Below are 24,727 nucleotides of genomic sequence, written 5' to 3'. Positions count from 1 at the left end.
TCAACTCAGAGGTAGTTGTGTGTTTAGGTGAATACTCAGTAGTGTGTTTGTAATAATGGACACTGCAGAGTCCGACCGAAGGGTCTCTCCTCTGAAGAACTTTGTGGCCGGAGGGGTTGGTGGGATATGTCTCTTATTCGCTGGACACCCGCTGGACACTATCAAGGTAAAAAATAATAAAAAAAAAAGATCCCCGAAGATCAATAATACGATTCAGGAAATTGAGTAAAATGAGGATGAACATTAATTGACAAGGGTGTAGTTTATAAAGTAATATTTTGTATCTGCTTTAGTATGATTTAGTAGAAGATTTGGGGTGACAGTTTTGGCATTCATCTAGACAAACATAATGCATACTGCTCTGATAATATAATATGTAAAAAGAAGATCACAATTATTGTGCAAACTTAATTCTGTTCTTTACTTGACAGAATTTACTTGGCTGCCAAATATTTAAAATTATAGACTTACGAGTGCTTAATGTATGAATGCCTTTTTTATTTCTCTTCACAGTTCCTTCAATAATTGATTGCTCTGCAGTTTAGAGTGGTTAATGTTTTGAGGACAGATGAAGAAACACACTCACACAGACGTATCAACAATAAGACATTTTGTGACTGTAGTGATATGTTATCCAAAGACACAGAGGGAGCGAATAACAGATAACGCCAGCTTCTACTGACATAGGGCTTTATCAGTGTTTATTAGACCATGCTTTATCTCAGAGGAAGATAAACATGTCTTACTTCTCATTGCTGTGAGAGTTATATGAGTATGCATGTTTCCATAGGTCCGTCTGCAAACACAGGGAAGTCTCGTCTACAGAGGAACATATGACTGCTTCCGAAAGACGGTTTTCAAAGAGGTAATAGTTTTCTGTAAGCAAATGTTTGTGGAATAGCACACACACAAGTGTCCCCATCACATGACAGATGCCAGATATTACTGAAATACACTATACTGCCCTACAAAGGCAAAAGACCTTAACTCACTGGAGTGTGGAACTGAGAAAAATGACTTTAAAGATTTTTTGTTGTCCAGCCAAATTAGTTATAGGTAGGACACTGGAAATCTGGCATTTAGATGTTTTAGTAATGACAATTATCTACATACACTTTTTTTTTACTCAAACTTGACTTTTGACCCCTATTTTGAAGTTACGGCACTCTGCCTTTGTATTGTCTGCAAACAATGTGGAGTCATGCCAAGGCAAAAGGCAGTAACTTCCATATTATCAATATTTGGTTGCTGATCACCATTTGCAAAATCAATATAGTAACACCTTTATAAAATCTAATGATCATGGCATTTATTTTGGATGATTTACAATTAATTATAGCCATCTTATTATTATTAAGGACACAATACCTCTAGTAAAGAGAATCTTCATTGGTGTGCAGCAAAACTTACAGGTTGATAGGTGACACTGAATTATATGAACAAGATAAGATTATTTCTAATGAGTAAACATTTGCATATATAATGCAAAGATATAAAAAATAGAACAAATAAAAAATCTTGTAAAAATGCATGTGATAAATAAGACAAATAGCAAACAGTGCCGCTGGTTAATCAAGGGTTAAGTTTGGCTATCACGCTATTATATTTTGGCTAATGACAGCGCTGACTGGATCGGATTGCCCATTCATAGGCTAAACAGAGTAATTATTTATTGCAATATGTTTTTAATGTTTTTATCTAGTAAAAAAAGATACAATAGGCTACATAGCTTATGCTTTTACATCTTTGAATGAAAATCGCCAAGCCTAAAAGGACAACTTTTAGATTGATGTGAACGACAGGAATAATTCTCAGAATGCTTGTGGATTAAACATCCCCGATGACGTTCATTGGCATGGATTTTATCGGGTTTACAAGAAAAGGTAGGATATATGGATATAATTGCGAACTGTTACTAGCCTACTGATTGTATGCGTGATCGCACGCTGTCACTGCATTCGAGTAGCCTACACACACTCGTGCAGTGGGCAGCCCCAGACTGCCTGACAGCGCGCTGAGAGAATATTCTGCATTATGAAAACATGTATGACAGTACACAGGCTACACCGTAACTCAAACGCGGCAAACTTTAATAGACATTAATACAAAGGCGGGACACCATAACTGCATGTCGGTACCGTAACTTAATTTAGACGCATGGCTAAACAAAGGCAGAGTACCGTAACTCAGTTTGAGTGTTCTAAAACAAAGGCAAAGAGCGGTAACTGCTGTTACGGTGTTCTGCCTTGGTTTCTCCTGGGCTTTTGGAAGTTACTGTTCAGACAATCCATAATTTTCTCGAAAAAACAACATAATTGACTAACGATATTTATCCACATGATAAAGGAGGTCTTGAAAGTCCCAAAAATGTCAATAACTCATTTTCGACCAAAAACGAAGTTACGGCCTTTTGCCTTTGCACGGCAGTATAGTGCCAAAAGTATTGGGACACTCCTCCAGATCCCTGAGTTCAGGTGTTCAATCCCTTCATGGCCACAGGTGTATAAATCAAGCTCTAGGCCTGCAGACGCTTCTACACACATTAGTGAAAGAACGGGTCGCTCTCAGGAGCTCAGTGAACTCAAGCGTGGGGCCGTGATAGGTTTCCACCTGTGCAATAAGGCCATTCCTGACATTTCCTCACTACTAAATATTCCACGCTCAGCTGTTAGTGGGATTATAACAAAGAGGAAGCCATTGGGAACAACAGCAACTCAGCCACGAAGTGATAAATCCCAGAGCGGGGTCAGCTCATGCTGAGGGTCACAGTGCGCAGAAGTCTCCAACTTTCTGCAGAGTCAACAGCTCCAGACCTCCAGACTTCTGTGGCCTTCAGATGAGCTCAAGATCAGTGTAGAGAGCTTCATGGGATGGGTTTCCATGACCGAGCAGCTCATCAGAGCCTTACATCACCAAGAGCAATGCAAAGGGTGGGATGCAGTGGAGTAAAGCAGCCGCCACTGGACTCTAGAGCAGAGACGTGTTCTCTGAGCGACCAATCACGCTTCAGTCTGACAATCCCATGGACGAGTCTGGCCTCTTAGTTCAGTGAAAGGAACTCTTCTTCTTCAGCACACCAAGACATTTCGGACAATTTCATGCTCCTAACTTTGTGGGATCAGTTTGGGGACGGCCCCTTCCTGTTCCAGCATGACAAAGGCGGGACACCATAACTGCATGTCGGTACCGTAACTTAATTTAGACGCATGGCTAAACAAAGGCAGAGTACCGTAACTCAGTTTGAGTGTTCTAAAACAAAGGCAAAGAGCGGTAACTGCTGTTACGGTGTTCTGCCTTGGTTTCTCCTGGGCTTTTGGAAGTTACTGTTCAGACAATCCATAATTTTCTCGAAAAAACAACATAATTGACTAACGATATTTATCCACATGATAAAGGAGGTCTTGAAAGTCCCAAAAATGTCAATAACTCATTTTCGACCAAAAACGAAGTTACGGCCTTTTGCCTTTGCACGGCAGTATAGTGCCAAAAGTATTGGGACACTCCTCCAGATCCCTGAGTTCAGGTGTTCAATCCCTTCATGGCCACAGGTGTATAAATCAAGCTCTAGGCCTGCAGACGCTTCTACACACATTAGTGAAAGAACGGGTCGCTCTCAGGAGCTCAGTGAACTCAAGCGTGGGGCCGTGATAGGTTTCCACCTGTGCAATAAGGCCATTCCTGACATTTCCTCACTACTAAATATTCCACGCTCAGCTGTTAGTGGGATTATAACAAAGAGGAAGCCATTGGGAACAACAGCAACTCAGCCACGAAGTGATAAATCCCAGAGCGGGGTCAGCTCATGCTGAGGGTCACAGTGCGCAGAAGTCTCCAACTTTCTGCAGAGTCAACAGCTCCAGACCTCCAGACTTCTGTGGCCTTCAGATGAGCTCAAGATCAGTGTAGAGAGCTTCATGGGATGGGTTTCCATGACCGAGCAGCTCATCAGAGCCTTACATCACCAAGAGCAATGCAAAGGGTGGGATGCAGTGGAGTAAAGCAGCCGCCACTGGACTCTAGAGCAGAGACGTGTTCTCTGAGCGACCAATCACGCTTCAGTCTGACAATCCCATGGACGAGTCTGGCCTCTTAGTTCAGTGAAAGGAACTCTTCTTCTTCAGCACACCAAGACATTTCGGACAATTTCATGCTCCTAACTTTGTGGGATCAGTTTGGGGACGGCCCCTTCCTGTTCCAGCATGACAAAGGCGGGACACCATAACTGCATGTCGGTACCGTAACTTAATTTAGACGCATGGCTAAACAAAGGCAGAGTACCGTAACTCAGTTTGAGTGTTCTAAAACAAAGGCAAAGAGCGGTAACTGCTGTTACGGTGTTCTGCCTTGGTTTCTCCTGGGCTTTTGGAAGTTACTGTTCAGACAATCCATAATTTTCTCGAAAAAACAACATAATTGACTAACGATATTTATCCACATGATAAAGGAGGTCTTGAAAGTCCCAAAAATGTCAATAACTCATTTTCGACCAAAAACGAAGTTACGGCCTTTTGCCTTTGCACGGCAGTATAGTGCCAAAAGTATTGGGACACTCCTCCAGATCCCTGAGTTCAGGTGTTCAATCCCTTCATGGCCACAGGTGTATAAATCAAGCTCTAGGCCTGCAGACGCTTCTACACACATTAGTGAAAGAACGGGTCGCTCTCAGGAGCTCAGTGAACTCAAGCGTGGGGCCGTGATAGGTTTCCACCTGTGCAATAAGGCCATTCCTGACATTTCCTCACTACTAAATATTCCACGCTCAGCTGTTAGTGGGATTATAACAAAGAGGAAGCCATTGGGAACAACAGCAACTCAGCCACGAAGTGATAAATCCCAGAGCGGGGTCAGCTCATGCTGAGGGTCACAGTGCGCAGAAGTCTCCAACTTTCTGCAGAGTCAACAGCTCCAGACCTCCAGACTTCTGTGGCCTTCAGATGAGCTCAAGATCAGTGTAGAGAGCTTCATGGGATGGGTTTCCATGACCGAGCAGCTCATCAGAGCCTTACATCACCAAGAGCAATGCAAAGGGTGGGATGCAGTGGAGTAAAGCAGCCGCCACTGGACTCTAGAGCAGAGACGTGTTCTCTGAGCGACCAATCACGCTTCAGTCTGACAATCCCATGGACGAGTCTGGCCTCTTAGTTCAGTGAAAGGAACTCTTCTTCTTCAGCACACCAAGACATTTCGGACAATTTCATGCTCCTAACTTTGTGGGATCAGTTTGGGGACGGCCCCTTCCTGTTCCAGCATGACTGCGCTTCAGTGCTCAAAGCGTCGCTCCATAAAGACATGGATGAGGAGTTTGGTGTGGAGGAACTTGACTGGCCTGCACAGAGTCCTGAGCTCAATCCGATAGATCAGCTTTGGGATGAATTAGAGCGGAGACTGAGAGCCAGGCCTTCTCGTCCAACATCAGTGCCTGACCTCACTAATGCGCTTCTAGAAGAATGGGCAAAAATCCCCATAAACACACTCCTAAACCTTGAGGAAAGCCTTCCCAGAAGAGCTGGAGCTGTTAGAGAGGGTGGGCCGACTCCATATTAAACCCTACGGGTTAACAATGGGATGGCATTAAAGCTCACGTGCATGTAAAGGCAGGCGTCCCAAAACTTTTGGCAAATATAGTGATGTGTCATGGACACTCACTTCTGTTGTTGCATGTGCCAGCCTTAAACTCACGTCAGCTTTATTTCTGTAATGCTTTAGAAAATAGAGATTGTTAGCAGAATAAATTACACAAACTTATGAATACCAATTCACATTCTGCTGCAAAGCAGCTGTAGCAATATAAGTGTCTTTATTCAGTGCAGGTCAGTTCAATAGCTGTGTAAAGATTATCAAACAAGGTCAATTCAGTTCCAAGCACCTCAGAAGACAATAGTGTGTGTCATTATTCAGCTCGAGTCAGTTTAATGTTGATTCAGTTTGTGTCGATAACAGTGTCGATTTTGCAGAGCTAGTCAATCTTACAGCATCTTTTTCCTTGACATTTAACACCAAGTGTACAAATTTTGATTATTTTGTGAAGTGGCTCTCAGCTGCTTTTCCTTGAGGACCTACATTTGACATTGACCAAATTTGTTTACGGTACTAAAAATGTTATAAATGTGATTATTAATATATTTATGAATCAAGTCATGACAACTCTCTGGCTAAATATTTACTGTGTAATATTTTTATATGACAAGTGAAAGATGAATTAATTTACACCAAAATACTCTGATTGGATGCACAACCGTTGACTTCAACAACAGGAGATATGAGAAGAACTTAAAATCATATTTATTTTGTTAACCTGCGGTCCGCAATGATAGATGTTGGTAGTTTAAGTTAATATTCTGTTATGCTGGACATTTAGGGGAGTTTCTGCTATTAAATGTTGTGGTTACCACTGTGATGAAGAGTAGTGCTGTCAGTGGTGATTTTCACTTACGGTAATGTGTTTAAAGTCCCAGAGAACCGGAAGCAGCGAGTGAGTTTTCTTCAGTGCTGTGACGTATTTCCAAGTGAAAGTGAATATTGTATTGAACAGAGGGCCGGGTTTTACGTCAGCGCTCCACCTCTCCATCTCTCGCTCATAGCAGATGAACGGCAGAGGGGAGTGGTGACGCGTTTTAAACCGCAAGCCGTTGAACAGACATCATCTGAGACATCAGCTGAGAGGGAACGCTGTTTGCAGACCGGACGTAACTTCTCAGATTTTGATTAAAGATTACTACGGCAAACTATTTTTTTGTGTGTATTAACTTGCACGGATTAATTGTTCACCCTAAGACCTGTAATATGTGCTAACAAAGTAAATAAGATTTTGCTTTAATGAGGACTTTAATAACCTCAAATCACAATTTGTCAGTGAAGGAAAAGTGCTGGAGCAGGTGTGCCTGTGTTGAACCCTGAGCTTTATCAGAAATTGTATGTTGGGTCAATGTAACTCAATCAAGTTGAAACAGCATTCCCTTGTTTTGTGTTAAATAAACCTGATTGATTTAGGTTACAACAACACAGTTAAAATGTATAGGTATAATCAGGTAGAAATGCACATGTTCACTCTTCTTTCTCTGCCCTAGTTCCAGTCACATTCCCCTGTTTTAATGTCTGCAGGGAATATTTGGCCTGTATAAAGGGATGGCTGCTCCGCTAGCAGGTGTCACCCCAATGATGGCTTTGAATTTCTTTGGCTTTGGGCTGGGAAAGGAACTTCTGCACCGTGACCCCACCGTACCAATCACGTTAGTACAGGAGAGAAAGGGGACGTTTGTCACTCGAAACCATGTCAAGTCTGTGCCGAATATGTCACATTTAATACTTTCAGTTTCCGTCATGTGTCTGAAGGTACAGTTTGTAGTCTTAATAAAAGTAGTACAAATGTTTATCTTCATGTATCTGAAGACAGCAGCAGATTTGTTCAGTTTGATGCTTCTCTTTTCTCCTTCTCTTCCTCATGGCTTTATTTCTGTCAGGTACACACAGATCTACCTGGCAGGTATGCTGGCAGGAGTGTTCACCACTGTGATCGTGGCCCCAGGGGAGAGAATCAAGTGTTTACTTCAGGCAGGACACACACACACACACACACACACACACACACACACACACACACACACACACACACACACTACTGTCATAAATACACCTGTATCCATAGTCATTAAGCTTGGAACATACTCTGCAAGAACAAAGAAATGTGTTCAGTTTCTCGAGGTGTCGAGAACAAGCTGCGAGAACTCACAAACCAGGGCTGGAGAACAATAATCTTTGTGCTCTGTTACTATTGATATGAAACAAAGTCTCAGATTTAAATTACAACCGTTTTATTACGAAATGTAAAAAATCAATACCGTTTTTTGTGCTGTGGCGCAGCTCAGTAGCCTAGAAATCTAGACGCACCCTAGCGGCAGCAAATCTAATCTGCCCGCGAGTGTCGTCTAGCAACTCTCAATACACTTCTGAGCTGTAATCGCCAAACTCTGGTCGGGCCAATCACATCGTGTATAGAGTCAGTGGGCGGGGCCATAATGACGACAGCCGAGTTGCGTTTGCGTGCTTCTAGTAAACACAGAAACTGGCGAACGGCGGTCTTTCGAATCAGCTTTAACCGTGACTCTGGAAGACTTGGAGTTAAGCTTTTCTCTGAGAAAAGAACAAAGAGCGGCACTGAAGTCATTCTTAAGAAGGGAAGATGTGTTCGGAGTTTAGCCGACAGGATACGGTGAATGTTTAATCTGTCAGCGAGCTCTGTTTCACCTTCGTTGCTCTGGTTGGTGTAGCGCTATCCTATCGCGTGCAGAGGGAGTTTGACAGACAGCCGTTTATCCGCCCCTCGGATTGAGCTGTCTATGGTGAGTTTCCAGACCAAACATCTTGATGTGGGTCTGGCTTGTCAGAATAGCAGCTCAGCTCAAGAGAAGATTAACTGATCATCTCTTCTGCTTTAATACCAGTTACAGCATGAATGAGCATCTGAAAGTGTGTTAAAAGAAAGAGTACAATTTACTGAAATCAGTATCACGTCATGTAATCACTTAATCGGTGTTTCAACCGTGTGAAGACGTCAGTAAAACAGCTTATGAACAATATCACATAACGTCACAATTACCTCAGAAAAACCACATCCAGTGTCCATAAACTCGCCAGTCAGCTATAATGAACTCTAGAGGTCAGCATTTAGATAAATATATGCACCATATTACATATTCATTATAATCTTTATATATATTTTCAGTCACCGTTTAAATATTTGTAGAAATATTTCATATAACTTTATTATAATAAAAAACATCATTGAGTGTTTGTATAGAAATCAGTATTATAGTAGGCTGACCTCTGAGTCCCATAGTTTACAGCATCAGTTCAGAGATTTGTTTTTCCTGAGAAAATTGGCCATGTATTGTACCTGATTCATATCCAAAATAATCGATATTGAATCGAAATTAAATCGAATTGCAGACTTGTAAATCGAATGGAATTGTGAAATGTCTGTCGGTATACCCAGCCCTATTAACTCCACAACGCCGTGCCAAACTTGCACAGAATGTTAAAGCAACAGACAACCAATCACACACTCATATCTGGAGGCTTCGGACAGTCACGGAAACACTCTCCACTGGATATAAAAGTCAATTCAGCGTTTGAAAGGAAAAATGTCAAATGTTGACAGAAAAACGACACTTTGAGTGAAGAAGAGATTGTTTCATTCCTTTATAGTCGGAAATGTCCATCAGTATAAACTCGATATTACAGTCAGCAATATGAACATGCTAGAGCTTTTATGTAAAAAGATCATAAACTGAACAACGCATACTGCGTTCATCCAATCAATTTCACTGACACCGCAAATAAGAACATTACTATGATTGCCCATAGGATTAATTGCATAGAGTGTGTTGGTAGCAGCACACGAAGAAGACAAAAGAAGATATAAACAATTAAGTCTTGTTTATATAAGTCTCAAATGACTTTACCCCCACGTCCTCATGTTAATCTAATCCCGTCCAAATAGGGCTAATAACCCGGGGAAACTGAGCAGAATGTCAAAACCAAACATAACCATTACAGACATGTGCTCTGGAAATGTAGTTCATTGACTTTATGTCTGTGAAATCACATTGGGCCGAGTCACAAGAGGGAACATTTATAAATCACTTCAAAAGAAAGAAAATAATTAAGAATGTGTGTGTGTGTGTGTGTATGTGCGTGCGTGCATGCGTGCGTGTGTGTGTGTGTGTGTGTTTTAGACCCAGTCGTCGGCCGGGCAGCTGAAGTACACCGGACCAGTGGATTGTGGACTCAGACTTTATAAGGAAAAGGGAATTTGCAATGTCTACAAGGGCACTGTTTTTACTCTAATCAGAGGTGTGTGTGAGTAAACTATACTGTATACTGTACTGTATGTGTGTGTGTTCTTCAGATGTGATATCATATAGTCCCTGACCTGTAGACTAAGATCAACAGCTGGCCTTATGGATGCTGCACACACAGTGACACACACACATTAGCTTGGCGAGCCAGTTTGTCATGCTACAGCTGTTTTAACACATCAGCAACCCTTACAGAAAATAAAGATACGTCGAGTTCATTTGCTATACTTTATTAACTAAGTATTCTAATATCACTTGCACGTGTACTATTTCAATACTAATTGGGACTAAATTGGCTTTGAGTAAACAACTAATTGACTGTTTTTTCGTTTGTGCTGCAACTATACTACAAATTAATTTATAGGAATACTGATAGTTTAATCATAAACTATCGGCTCAGCTCCTTCTTCACCACAACAGACCGGTACATCGCCCGCATTACTGCAGATGATGCACAGATCCGTCTGTCAATCTCCCGTTCCATCCTTACCTCACTCGTGAACAAGACCCCAAGATACTTAAACTCCTCCACTTGAGGCAAGAACTCTCCACCAACCTGAAGTGAGCAAGCTACCCTTTTCCGACTGAGAACCATGGCCTCGGACTTGGAGGTGCTGATTCTCATCCCAGCCGCTTCACACTCGGCTGCAAACCGTCCCTGTGCATGTTGAAGGTCCCGGTCTGAGGTTGCCAACACGACAACATCATCTGCAAAGAGCAGCGAAGAAATCGCGTGGTCCCCAAACCGGACACACTCCGGCCCTTGGCTGCGTCTAGAAATTCTGTCCATAAAAATTATGAACAGAACCGGTGACAAAGGGCAGCCCTGCCGGAGACCAACATGCACCGGGAACAAATTTGACCTACTGCCGGCAATGCGAACCAAGCTCCTGCTCTGGTTGTAAAGGGACCGTACTGCCCTAAGCAAGGGGCCCCGGACCCCATACTCCCAGAGCACCCCCCACAGGGTGCCACGGGGAACACAGTCGAATGCCTTCTCCAAATCCACAAAGCACATGTGGACCGGTTGGGCAAACTCCCATGAACCCTCCAGCACCTCGTGAAGGATATAGAGCTGGTCCAGCGTTCCACGCCCGGCACGAAAACCACACTGCTCCTCCTGAATCCGAGGTTCCACTATCGGCCGAATTCTCCTCTCCAGTACCCTGGCATAGACTTTCCCAGGGAGGCTGAGGAGTGTGATCCCCCTGTAGTTGGAACACACTCTCCGGTCCCCCTTCTTGAAAAGAGGGACCACCACCCCGGTCTGCCAGTCCATAGGCACTGTCCCCAACCGCCACGCGATGCTGCAGAGGCGTGTCAGCCAAGACAGCCCCACAACATCCAGAGACTTAAGGTACTCAGGGCGAATCTCATCCACCCCCGGCGCCTTGCCACCGAGGAGCTTATTAACTACCTCGATGACTTCAGCCCGGGTGATGGACGAGTCCCCCTCCGAGCCCTCAGCCTCTGCTTCCTCAAAGGAAGACGTGTCGGTGGGATTGAGGAGATCCTCGAAGTATTCCTTCCACCGTTCAACAATATCCCCAGTTGAGGTCAGCAGCTGCCCATCTCCACTGTAGACAGTGTTGGTAGGGCACTGCTTCCCCCTCCTGAGGCGTCGAACGGTTTGCCAGAATCTCTTCGAGGCCAACCGATTCATGTTTTTGCCTCCACAACCGCCCGGGCTGCCGTCCGCTTGGCCTGTCGGTACCTGTCCGCTGCCTCAGGAGCCCCACAAGCCAGCCAGGCCTGATAGGACTCCTTCTTCAGCTTGACGGCATTCCTTACTTCCGGTGTCCACCACCGGGTTCGGGGATTACCGCCTCGACAGGCACCGGAGACCTTACGGCCACAGCTCCGAGCGGCCGCGTCGACAATGGAGGTGGAGAACATGGTCCATTCGGACTCAATATCTCCAGACTCCCTCGGGATCTGGTCGAAGCTCTGCCGGAGGTGGGAGTTGAAGATCTCTCTGACAGGGGGTTCAGCCAAACGTTCCCAACAGACCCTCACAGTACGTTTGGGTCTGCCGAGTCTGTCCAGCTTCCTCCCCCGCCATCGGATCCAACTCACCACCAGGTAGTGATCGGTTGACAGCTCTGCCCTTCTCTTCACCCGAGTGTCCAAGACATACGGCCGGAGGTCAGATGAGACGACCACAAAGTCGATCATCGACCTTCGGCCTAGGGTGTCCTGGTGCCAAGTGCACTGATGGACACCCTTATGCTTGAACATGGTGTTCGTTATGGACAAACCATGGTTAGCACAGAAGTCCAATAACAGAACACCGCTCGGGTTCAGATCAGGGGGGCCGTTCCTCCCAATCACGCCGCTCCAGGTGTCTCTGTCACTGCCCACATGGGCGTTGAAGTCCCCCAGTAGGACGATGGAGTCTCCAGTCGGAGCACTTTCTAGCACCCCTCCCAGAGACCCCAAGAGGGCCGGGTACTCTGCACTGCCATTCGGCCCGTAGGCACAAATGACAGTGAGAAACCTATCCCCGACTCGAAGGCGCAGGGAAGCGACCCTCTCGCTCACCGGGGTGAACTCCAACACATGGCGACTGAGCTGGGGGGCTATAAGCAAACCCACTCCAGCCCGCCGCCTCTCACCATGGGCAACTCCAGAGTGGTAGAGAGTCCAGCCTCTCTCGAGAAGTGTGGTTCCAGAGCCTAAGCTGTGCGTGGAGGTGAGCCCGACTATTTCTAGTCGGTATCTCTCGACCTCCCGCACAAGCTCAGGCTCCTTCCCCGCCAACGAGGTGACATTCCACGTCCCTAGAGCCAGTTTCCGTGTCCAGAGATCGGGTCGTCGGGGGCCTCGCCTTCGACTGTCGCCCGATCCACTATGCACCGGCCCCTTATGATCCCTCCTGCAGGTGGTGAGCCCACAGGAGGGCGGCCCCACGTCGCTCTTTCGGGCTGAGCCCGGCCGGGCCCCGTGGGGGAAGGCCCGGCCACCAGGCGCTTGCATACGAGCCCCAACCCCGGGCCTGGCTCCAGGGTGGGGCCCCGGCTGCGCCATGCCGGGCGACGTCTCGGCCCTTGTTTTTAATTTCTTCATAATGGGCTTGTGAACTGCTCTTAGTCTGGCCCGTCACCAAGGACCTGTTTGCCTTGGGAGGCCCTACCAGGGGCATAAAGCCCCGGACAACATAGCTCCTAGGATCATTCAGGTACTCAAACCCTTCCACCACGATAAGGTGACAGTTCAAGGAGGGGGGGGGGGGTTTAAATATAATGGTCAATAAATATAGTTTACTATTTATATATTATTTATGCACTACTGTACTATACAATAGTATACTACTATGTCCCCTTTTAGGTATTAATTTTTATACTTGAAATATACCAATGTACACTACCAGTGGACTACACAAAAGCTCACATACTCTGCAATACATCTGTGTTCTTCATAAATCAAAATAGTTGTATGCAAAAATGTAAGTTTATAAGATAGTATGTAAATCTATGTGAAAAAAAAGTATTTAATAAGCTACTCAATAAAAAAAGAGTAGAGACAACCACAAGCCATGTATACATTGAATACTTAATTATACTGTACAGTATATCTCAATCAAAAGACTGAGTTCAAATATAGGCCAGATATACTTGACACTTTTCTGTCAGTATAAGAATATTTCTAAGAAGTACATACAAAATAGTTCTTATTTTTTTAGTTTAAAAGAAATATACTTGAATCAACATCTTTTTGTAAGGGGATTGTTAATCTGCCTTAAGGAGCACAGCTATGTATATTAAGAAGATGATTATGATTAACACTAACTGTTTTCTTTTTGATGTATTTAGATGTGCCCTCTAACGGTGTATACTTTCTAACATATGACTTCTTAAAACACTATCTGACCCCTGATGGAGAGTGGTAAGAATCAGTCTGTTGTCCTGGACATCAATAATATCAAGGTTTTGATCTAATATTGATTTTCTTTCCCCAAGTGTTCATCATCTCAGCACATCCAGAGTTCTTCTCGCGGGGGGGATTGCTGGCATGTTAAACTGGCTGATTGCTCTGCCTGCAGATGTGCTTAAGTCAAACTACCAAACAGGTACACAACCAACATTTCTTCAAATTCAATTATCTGACGAACATGCCATACACAGTTTACCCTAGAGCCACACATGACACTTAAAAAGGAAGTTGGTGAAATATGTGGGCAAATAACCAAACGGTTCCTCCACTTTGGCGTGTGGTATTTCAGTGAAAACCCTCTGCAAACTAATTTGCCAGTTGCAAGCTGTGCAGCGTGTAAAAGCTGTTTGCATACACTCTCTGGTGGTTACGGCTGAAGTATTTTGTCGAAGGATGGAGATAAGTGTTGATAAGTGACTAAACTAAACCCACTAATCCAATCGTAGCGCACAGGAGCCATTACTACCTCTCACGTGACTTCCCCCATTCATTCTTAATTACCCCCCCACTCAACCCACTGCACGCTTTGGGGTTTCACTTTTAAGTCAGAGTAGCCAGGATGCCAGCCGAACTTAGCCCCGCCCACAAAATCTTTAGGTCGGACAGTTCGGGCAGATCCATAGAGGAGTAATTATCGCCGAACAGAAACTGTTTGGACCAATGAGATCATCAGGGCGGGCTTTAGCCGATGACGGACAGATGATCAACAGAAACTGACCAATGAGATCATCAGGGCGGGCTTTAGCCGATGACGGACAGATGATCAACAGAAACTGACCAATGAGATCATCAGGGCGGGCTTTAGCCGATGATGGACAGATGATCAACAGAAACTGACCAATGAGATCATCAGGGCGGGCTTTAGACGATGATGGACGGATGATCAACAGAAACTGACCAATGAGATCATCGGGCGGGCTTTAGACGTTGACAGGCAGATGATCAACAGAAACTGACCAATGAGATCATCGGGGCGGGCTTTAGACGATGACGGACAGATGATCAAGAGAAACTGACCAATGAGATCATCAGGGCGGGCTTTAGACGATGACGGACAGATGATCGACAGAAACTGACCAATGAGATCATCGGGGCGGGCTTTAGCCGATGACGGACAGATGATCAACAGAAACTGACCAATGAGATCATCAGGGCGGGCTTTAGACGATGATGGACAGATGATCAACAGAAACTGACCAATGAAATCATCAGGGCGGGCTTTAGCCGATGATCAACAGAAACTGGCCAATGAGATCATCAGGGCGGGCTTTAGCTGATGACAGACAGATGATCAACAGAAACTGACCAATGAGATCATCAGGGCGGGCTTTAGCTAATGACGGACAGATGATCGACAGAAACTGACCAATGAGATCATCAGGGCGGGCGTTAGACGATGACGGACAGATGATCAACAGAAACTGACCAATGAGATCATCAGGGCGGGCTTTAGACGATGATGGATAGATGATCAACAGAAACTGACCAATTAGATAATCGGGGCGGGCTTTAGCCGATGACGGACAGATGATCAACAGAAACTGACCAATGAGATCATCAGGGCGGGCTTTAGACGATGACGGGCAGATGATCAACAGAAACTGACCACTGAGATCATCAGGGCGGGCTTTAGCCGATGATGGACAGATGATAAACAGAAACTGACCAATGAGATCATCAGGGCGGGCTTTAGCCGATGATGGACAGATGATCAACAGAAACTGACCAATGAGATCATCAGGGCGGGCTTTAGCCGATGACGGACAGATTGATCAACAGAAACTGACCAATGAGATTATCAGGGCGGGCTTTAGCCGATGACGGACAGATGATCAACAGAAACTGACCACTGAGATCATCGGGGCGGGCTTTAGCCGATGACGGACAGATGATCAACAGAAACTGACCAATGAGATCATCAGTGCAGGCTTTAGCCGATGACGGACAGATGATCAACAGAAACTGACCAATGAGATCATCAGGGCGGGCTTTAGCCGATGACGGACAGATGATCAACAGAAACTGACCAATGAGATTATCAGGGCGGGCTTTGGCCGATGACGGACAGATGATCAACAGAAGCTGACCAATGAGATCATCAGGGCGGGCTTTAGCCGATGACGGACAGATTGATCAACAGAAACTGACCAATTAGATTATCAGGGCGGGCTTTAGCCGATGACGGACAGATGATCAACAGAAACTGACAACTGAGATCATCAGGGCGGGCTTTAGCCGATGACGGACAGATGATCAACAGAAACTGACCAATGAGATCATCAGGGCGGGCTTTAGCCGATGACGGACAGATGATCAACAGTAACGAAATCATCACGTCATCAAAGGGGCCTGGTTTATATTTGTTTGAATCCAAGAGCTTGTTTGTATCTGCATCACCTTCACAATTTCTCTCTGAAATGATGATCATGTTGGGTAAGTACTCTGTGTATCAATAAATTATTTTATTTTTTTACAACACCGGCAAAGAACGTTCATTCCAGCACACGTGCATACAGGGTTGCCAAGTTTTTACAACAAAACCCGCCAACTACTAGCCCTAAACAATAGCTTCTCGGTGGGGTTCTCTGGGAAAAAAATGGTGTTTGGGGGTAAAATATGTGTTATTTTGGCAAGGTTGCTGCTAAAATTCGCACTCTTGGGTCTATATATCACATAATAGTCGCTCCAACCTGCGGACATAGAAAACAACCAGTGGAAAAATTGCAGACTTGGCAACACAGTTCAGTTGAGCTCCGTTGACATTTGACAATGCATTGCTTGGTTGCTCTGATTGGTTGTTGGTCTGTCCAATCGAGGTCTTTCCTGGTTGGGTTGAAAATGCCCCATAATCACAGCCCAATGGAGCACAGACTCATATTCTGACTAGAGCTGAGTATGACCACATCAGACTAAAGTCAGGCTAAAGTTGGGCTAAAGTCAGGCTAAAGTCGGGCTAAATTCAGGCTAAAGTCGGGCTAAAGTCAGGCTAAAGTCGGGCTAAAGTCGGGCTAAAGTCAGGCTAAAGTCGGGCTAAAGTCGGGCTAATGTCGGGCTAAATTCAGGCTAAAGTCGGGCTAAAGTCAGGCTAAAGTCGGGCTAAAGTCAGGCTAAAGTCAGGCTAAAGTCGGGCTAAAGTCGGGCTAAATTCAGGCTAAAGTCGGGCTAAAGTCAGGCTAAAGTCGGGCTAAAGTCGGGCTAAAGTCAGGCTAAAGTCGGGCTAAAGTCAGGCTAAAGTCGGGCTAAAGTCTGGCTAAAGTCAGTGGGGACCAGAGGAGGAACAAGAGATGCGTTCTCCCACTGTAACCTCACCTGCGGGTGCGGGAGTTACTTTATCAAAACCAGAGACTTTTACACTTTTTAATGTCACATTGTAATATTTGTTTATAGTTTTATAAGTTTTATATAGTTTCGTAGTTTTATTTTTGTATTATTGATTATTTTCTCATCCAGTTTTTTTTTCTACTCGGAGGACACGCCCCTGATATATATATATATATATATATATATATATATATATATATATATATATATATATATATATATATATATATCGGTCAGGCATAACTGTCTCATGTCTGTCTTGTTGAGCACATGTGGTGTTTTGATATTTTCTAGCCATGTGCTTTGGGTTGTCATGTTTTGGTTAGGTCCTGAGTCTGACCCCGCCCCTCTTGTTATCTAATTATTGATTATTTGCCCCTCTTGTCTGTCTTCCCTCATTACCTGCCTTGTTAGTCTCCCTGTGTTTGCTGTGCTGTGCTAGTTCGTTATCTTCTGTTCCATGTCTGATGTCTCCTGTTCCCCGCTTAATGTTCCTGACCCTGGTATTTTGTCTTTGGTTAAGTTTGGTTTCCCAGCATGGGGGTGTTTTGTTTGTTTTGTTATATTTTTGTAAATAAATCAATTTTCCTCCTGCATTTGAGTCCTCGCTCTCTTCTCTTCTCTGCACCCGCAACCGTGACATTAGGTTTGTTTGAGATGCGCCTCGCCTGAAATAAAGGCGGCGGAAGTGATGGGAGGAGTGAAAAAAGTGCAGGCAAGCCGGACACCTACGAGATCAGGTGTGTGTGTGTGTGTGTGTGTGTGTGTGTGTGTGTGTGTGTGAGATTACAGTTCTCTCTTCTCGTAGTGGATCAGACACCTGCGAAATCAGTTGTGGATATCGCCGGTATGTCAGTCTCTATCTCTGCTTCCTCCGGCGGTAACTTTAGCTCATCACGGGCCTGCCCGGCTGCTTGTGGTGCTCTTATCGCCGCTAAGGACCTTCACCAATTCTGCGTGGTTTGCTTGGGCCTCAAGCACGTGCAGGAGACCTTAGAGAACCCGGAGAACTGCAGTCACTGCCTAGTGCTGCCAAAGAAACTCCTGCGTCGCCGCCTTAAAGTTGCGCTACCCAGTGCAGCGAACTTGACTGCTCAGACTCGGATGTGGGACACGGTGACGACAGCTCGCTACCCGGGACCCCCCGGGACGCGACTGCTCTTATCTGGGCTGACCAGCCCAACCCTGAGTTCCCCGAAGAGGACATCTTTGCGGGCAACCGCCCGCTCGCCAACGATCCGGCCGGGTCTGGTGACGAGGACGATGCGGGCCTTCTCGGGGTCTCAGAGGATGAGGAGGCCATCCCGCCCTCTGGTTTTCCCCAGGCCAGCGCCCCCGCGGCCTTGCCTCAGTCCATCCTCCTGGACGTGTGTGAGCGAGCGGCCGCTCATCTCAACATCGAGTGGCCTGCGCCACAGAGTGCCACCGACCAGGAGAGGGATCTTTATGACGGGAAAGTACTGGGAGCTCCCCCGGGCCCTAGGAAACAACTTTTTCCCATTCTCCCAGCGTGTTTGAAGCACATGAGGCACTTCTGAAGCGACTCGCTGGACTTCAAACACGGTCTCGCGGGTCTGGAGGTTAAGGATATGGCGGCTCTCGGTATGGGCGAACCGCCTGCTATCGAAACCCTCCATCGCCAGGCACCTCAATCGAACCCAAGGAGGGCTCCTCGCCCCTCCTAAGCCGGCCCTTCCTAATAAGATGGACCCTTTTTCTGCGTCGGTACACCAGGCCGCTTATAAATCCTCGGCCTTGGCTGTGAGGGCCCTTAACGTCTCTTCCCTCCTCTCCGCCTACCAGGCGGAGATTCTGGACGAGCTGGGCCAGCAGCTGGACAAGGGATCTCCTTCGCCGGCGCTATGGAAGGAGATTGTCACGGTTAACGATCTCGTTCTCCGTAACGCTCGTCAGGCCGTCCAAGCCTGCGGGCGCTCTATGGCGCTCTCCGTAGTGGGAGAACGCGCGCTCTGGCTCGACCTCTCGGACCTCCCGGATAGTGAGAAAAGACGCGTCGCGGGCGCCCCGGTAGAGCACGGACGGGCTCTCTTTGCCCCCGCCGTCGCACTGATGCAACAACGGTGTGACGATAAGAAGAAGGAGGACGAGGCCTTCAAGCTGTGCCTTCCTAGGAAAGCCGCCCCACGCCAGGTTCCCCCTGCGCGTTTGCCTAACCCCCCGGCCCCGGGACGTGGTTTTCAACAAGGCAAAGGAAGGCCCCACAACAAGCCCGCGCCACGGCAGAGTAACCCACCCTCTGCTAAGCCCTGGGGGAAACCACCTCCTGCCGCTGTGGGAAAACCCCCGAGCTCTACCCCCACCGACTCCAAACGCAAGCGGCCGGCCTGATGTTTGACCGATGGGGGATTGCGGTCTACGATCGCGAGCGACGAGCTCTTTGGGCCCTCTTCCTGCCTAGAACCCCGTCCAAAAGACAGAGGGTCTCTTCTGAGGGGTGCCCCCCTCCTGTGGCTGCCCAGCCCATGTGTTCAGTGGATGATGTGTGTTCCCCCCGTTCAGGGGGTCTGTTGTGAGGAAATGTGCCCAAGCAGTGTCACCACACTGCACTCATTGTGTTCCCCTCACCCAGTTAATAAAGGCTTCGGCCCCAGTTTTTTTCCCTAAAACAAAACACACTAAAAATCATTAAAAACACAGTAAATTTAACAAATCAAATGAATTTGTTACAGAGAGATACCCTCTCTCTGCAGGGGACGTTTTCTCTGCAGGGAGTGGATAGCTCTCTGAACTCACGCATGCCGTCCCTAGTTTCTCCACTAGAGGGTGCCATTGCATCACAAATGAGCCAGCTGGGCAAAGAGGCTAGCACGATGTGAGTGGGCACGCTCGCTAGCCATGTGCCTGCTTGGCGAACTGCAGAACCACCCGAATGGGTGTTGCGTACAATATCGCAGGGTTATCGTCTGCAGTTTGCAATGAAACCCCCACGTTTCAGCAGCGTTCGTTTTTCTCACACTGAGGAAAGCACGGCGCATGTTCTGAAGGAGGAAATCTCCTCTCTGCCGAGCAAAGGTGCGATTCAGGTGGTACCCCACAATCTGATAAACCAGGGGTTTTATTCTCGTTCTTTCCTGGTCCCTAAGAAGGACGGTTCTCTTCGTCCAATTCTGGACCTCAGGGTGTTGAACAAACATTTGAGGAAATACAAATTCAGAATGTTAACCTATGGTTCGCTCGCCTGCACCATTAAACGGAACGACTGGTTCACATCAGTCGATCTGAAGGATGCTTTTTTCCACATGAGCATTTACCCACCACACAGGAAGTTTCTTTGTTTCGCCTATCAGGGCATTTGTTACGAATTCACGGTCCTGCCATTCGGTATGTGTCTAAGCCCTCGTTGCTTCTGTCTGTGTGTGGAAGCGGGCTTGACCCCCCTAAGAATGTCTGGTCTGCAGATCTTGACATACATAGACGATTGGCTCATCATAGCCGATTCGAGGGAAAAGGTGTTGCAGGACACCTCCCGTGTGCTCGCGCACATCACATCCCTGGGCTTCAGGGTAAATGTGAACAAGAGCAATTTTACACCCAGTCAGAGGGTGATCTTCCTGGGCATGGAGCTGGACTCAGTCTCCATGCGAGCGCGTCTCTCTCTGACGAACTGTCTGTCACAGTTCAGAGAGGGGGCGAGGGGACGATATCGCACTTGTCTCAGGCTACAGGTTCTTATGGCTTCATCTATCCAGGTTTTGCCACTAGGACTCCTGAGAATGAGGGCGTTCATGAAATGGGTTTTGTCACTTTATTTCAGCCCGTTACATGATCTTTGCCGCTCCGTAACAGTGCACCTGCGCTGCAGCTCTGTACCACTGGAAGAGCGCAGACTTTTACGCACAGGGCACCCCTCTGGGGACTGTCATGCTGCGGGAGTCGTAACGACGGACGCGTCCTTAACAGGCTGGGGTGCCATCCAGTAAGGCAGAACTGTGAACGGTTTGTGGCCGAGCAAACTACGTTCAGAGCACATACATTTTTTAGAGCTTCTCGCCATTTGGAAGGCTCTGAATCATTTTCTGCCTCGTCTGCAGGGACATCATGTGCTCGTACGCTGCGACAATACCACGGCAGTGGCTTATATCAACCGTCAAGGTGGCGTGCGCTCGCCGAAGCTTCATGCCCTAGCTTACAAGCTTTTGGTATGGAGCAGACGAGTTTTCCTGTCGTTACGCGCAACTCATGTTCCCGGGAATTCTGAACAGAGGCGCGGCTCTTCTATCGAGGGGTGACCGTCTTTTTCTGGCTAACAGGACCTCACTGTGAGTGTATTGGGCAATCGGGGAGCTGTCCATGTCTCTCCCATAGGTGGATCTCGAAACGAGATGATGAAAGAGAACAATAGGTTACTGTCGTAACCCCGGTTCTCTGAAACATCGAGTGGAGAGATCCACCAGCTTTGCCCCGCTTGCCGCACGAGAAGCGAATATACTTACTGATGTACAGTAGCGTATGCAGCCTATATATGCCCGTGGGTAAGGGGTGGGGCCTTACTGGGCATTGGCTGCGTGCTCCTGCCTGTCTTGTCAGACTTGGTTGGACAATTGGATGCTTCTGCAGAGGTCAGGTACGGATGCCCTTCCCATAGGTGGATCTCGAAACGAGATGTTTCAGAGGACCGGGGTTACGACAGTAACCTATTGTTCTGTTGCTTTTATATGAAAATAAATATTATGAACAAGACACCCAAAGTTTTTGTTATTTATTTCCTTTCGAAAGGCCTGTTTATCAAGCATTTTTACTTTAATTACACACGTTTTTATATATTTTTTATAAATATGACAACAAACACATAACACACAGAGAGATCGCACTGTCCGAGAGTTTGGGAATATTCACACACAATTTATTCACATTAAAACATGATATCAGAGTTTTAAAATCAAACATTTTAATGGCGATGGCGCTGTCCTACTTCCTCCCGGGTTTCGGCACCAGTGTGATAATGTTCGTGGTTGGGAAGGAAGAGGACAAGGGGTCGGCTTGACTGCTGACGCTTTTTATTATAAATCAAGAACTCAATAACACTGTTCACTCTCAGTGAGTGTCTATTTCTCTCAGTCACTTCCAGGTTCTGGTTTAAACGTCCGCTTCCGGGTCAACGTACTCAGGTCAGGGTGGAGCGTCAGCAGTCCCTCTCTCTCTCTCATGCTTCCGATTCCACAGGCGTTTTATCCTCTCCCCACACCCATCACTGGAACAAGATACAGGTGTTATCAATCTGCGTCCAACCCACTCACTTACCGGTCGTCCCGTGGCTCTCTCTCCCGCTGCAGACCTCGCTGAACCACGCCCCCCTTGCCACAGTAAGGATTTGAGCAAGTTTGACAAGGGCCAGATTGTGACGGCTAGACGATTGGGTCAGAGCATCTCCAAAACTGCAGCTCTTGTGGGCTGTTCCCGGTCTGCAGTGGTCAGTATCTATCAAAAGTGCTCCAAGGAAGGACCAGTGGAGAACCGGCCACAGGGTCATGGGCGGCCAAGGCTCATTGATGCACGTGGGGAGCGAAGGCTGGCCCGTGGGGTCCGATCAAACAGACGAGCTACTGGAGCTCAAACTGCTCCAGAAGTTAATGCTGGTTCTGATAGAAAGCTGTCAGAATACACAGAGCATCTCAGTTTGATGCGTATGGGACCAGTCAGGGTAACCTCTGACCTCTGACCCCGCTGAAAGCACCAACAGTGGCACGTGAGCATCAGAACTGGACCAGGGAGCAATGGAAGAAGGCGGCCTGGTCTGAGGAATCACGTGCTCTTTTACATCACGTGGATGGCCGGGTGTGTGTGGCTTACCTGGGGAACACATGGCCCCAGGATGCACTACAGGAAGAAGGCGAGCCGGCGGAGGCAGTGTGATGCTTTGGGCAATGTTCTGCTGGGAAACCTTGGGTCCTCCATCCATGTGGATGTTACTTTGACACGCTCCACCTACCTAAGCATTGCTGAGACCATGTTCAGCAGTCTGCTGTTCTCAGCTGACAGGAGCGTCACCGGTGTGTGTTTTCTGCTGCTGTCGCTCATCTGCTTCCAGATTAGCCGTGTTGTGTGTTCAGAGATGCTCTTCTGCTGACCTCGCTTGTGCTTACTTGAGTTAATAGCGCTTTTCTATCAGCTGAGCCAGTCTGGACGATTTTCTATACGGACATGAAATAAATACATACAAATAAATGACGTTAGCCTTATGTAATTTGCAAGAATGTGTTTTTAACAAAAAAAAATGTATTACTCAATAATGGAATATATTTAATTAACCAATTGCCACATTAGTATAACTATGTTTTGGAGGAGAAAAAATATATTTTTTAATACATATCATTTTACTCCATTTAAAATCCATAAATTGAAGATTTTTTTACAGTGCGATTGCTCATAATTACCAAAGATGCCTATACTGTAATGAAGCTTTATACCTATTGCATGTGGTATTACTGTAGACTATGGTTTAACCCAGAAGTGTTCTGTCCCCTGTCCCACAGCTTCAGATGGGCGGTACCAGGGTTTAAGAGACGTGTGGAGAACTCTGTTGAGGGAGGAAGGAGCTCATGCTCTCTACAAAGGCTTAAGCGCAGTCATGTTACGAGCCTTTCCTGCTAATGCGGTGAGAAAACAACCTCGTGCAGTACATTTACAGTATCAGTTCAAGGGGCACAGACTGCTAAAACGAGTGTTGGTATGTTTGGAAATGTCCTGCTTCTCTCAGTGTTATCTCTGTGTTTCTCCTGCGTGTAGGCTTGTTTTCTAGGATTTGAGGTTACCCTAAAGTGCTTAAACTACATGGCTCCAGACTGGTGATTTCACGATGACAACCCACCAGGGTTCCTATTGAACACATTGTTCACTGTCTTCACTGAGGGACAGGGAGACACGAATGCTTATTGGTGTATCTTTTCCTCGCCATTTAATTTAGAGCAGATGACAGGTTTTGTGGCTTTACAGGTTACAGTCAAGTCTGTTACTTTTCTAAGACACTCTCTTCTGTCATGCATATACTTGAATGTACTTTATGTATATCATATATGTTATCTTATTATATTAATTATTTGCTATTTAATACTAATGATACTGTTTAATTTACACCTGACAATGTTTGAATTGACTTCTGGGTTTTTAAAAATGTGTTTTGCATTAAATACCTGTATTTAAAATGATGTTTTGTGTGCATTAATGGGGTTTCCTCAGCCTCAGCAGCAGCTGTAGTGGGGACTCCCAGATGTCCTCTCCAGCATACAGGACAACACTGACAAAAAGGCTCTTCTTACTCAGTGTTTTCATCTTGTTTCTAGTCCAAACATCTAACAATTCTTAAAACAAGAAGTATTTACTAGACAAGCAAAAGTAATTGTCTTGTTTTGGGAAAAAATAACACAAAAATAAGAGTTTTTGCTTAAAATAAGCAAAGTAATCTGCCAATGGGGTGAGAAAAAAATTCAAACAGAAAACAAGATTATTTTCTGCTTTCCCCATTGGCAGATTAGTTAGCTTATTTTAAGCAAAATCTCTCTTCATTTTGGTGTCCAATCTGGTGTTGTTCATGTTCTCCAGGACCTCCAAGTCAAAAGAGTCCACAGACTGACATCGAGAGAGAGATGTTTCGATTC

General features: G+C 46.2%; 1 protein-coding gene across 1 annotated transcript; it reads left to right on the top strand.

Annotated features, from left to right (window-relative positions):
* On the top strand, positions 1–24,258 carry si:dkey-150i13.2 (mitochondrial carnitine/acylcarnitine carrier protein). Its single transcript, XM_067447028.1, has 9 exons — positions 1–166; positions 791–865; positions 7,102–7,229; positions 7,461–7,551; positions 9,735–9,852; positions 13,670–13,742; positions 13,817–13,926; positions 23,606–23,727; positions 23,859–24,258. Exons 1-9 carry the CDS (start codon positions 56–58, stop codon positions 23,919–23,921), a joined length of 891 nt encoding a protein of 296 aa, XP_067303129.1. The 5' UTR covers positions 1–55; the 3' UTR covers positions 23,922–24,258.
* The last annotated feature ends 469 nt before the right edge of the window (positions 24,259–24,727 follow it).

Source organism: Pseudorasbora parva, chromosome 6 (genome assembly GCF_024679245.1).
Source record: "Pseudorasbora parva isolate DD20220531a chromosome 6, ASM2467924v1, whole genome shotgun sequence".
NCBI lineage: Eukaryota > Metazoa > Chordata > Actinopteri > Cypriniformes > Gobionidae > Pseudorasbora > Pseudorasbora parva.
This window is presented reverse-complemented; position numbering and strand designations above follow the sequence as displayed.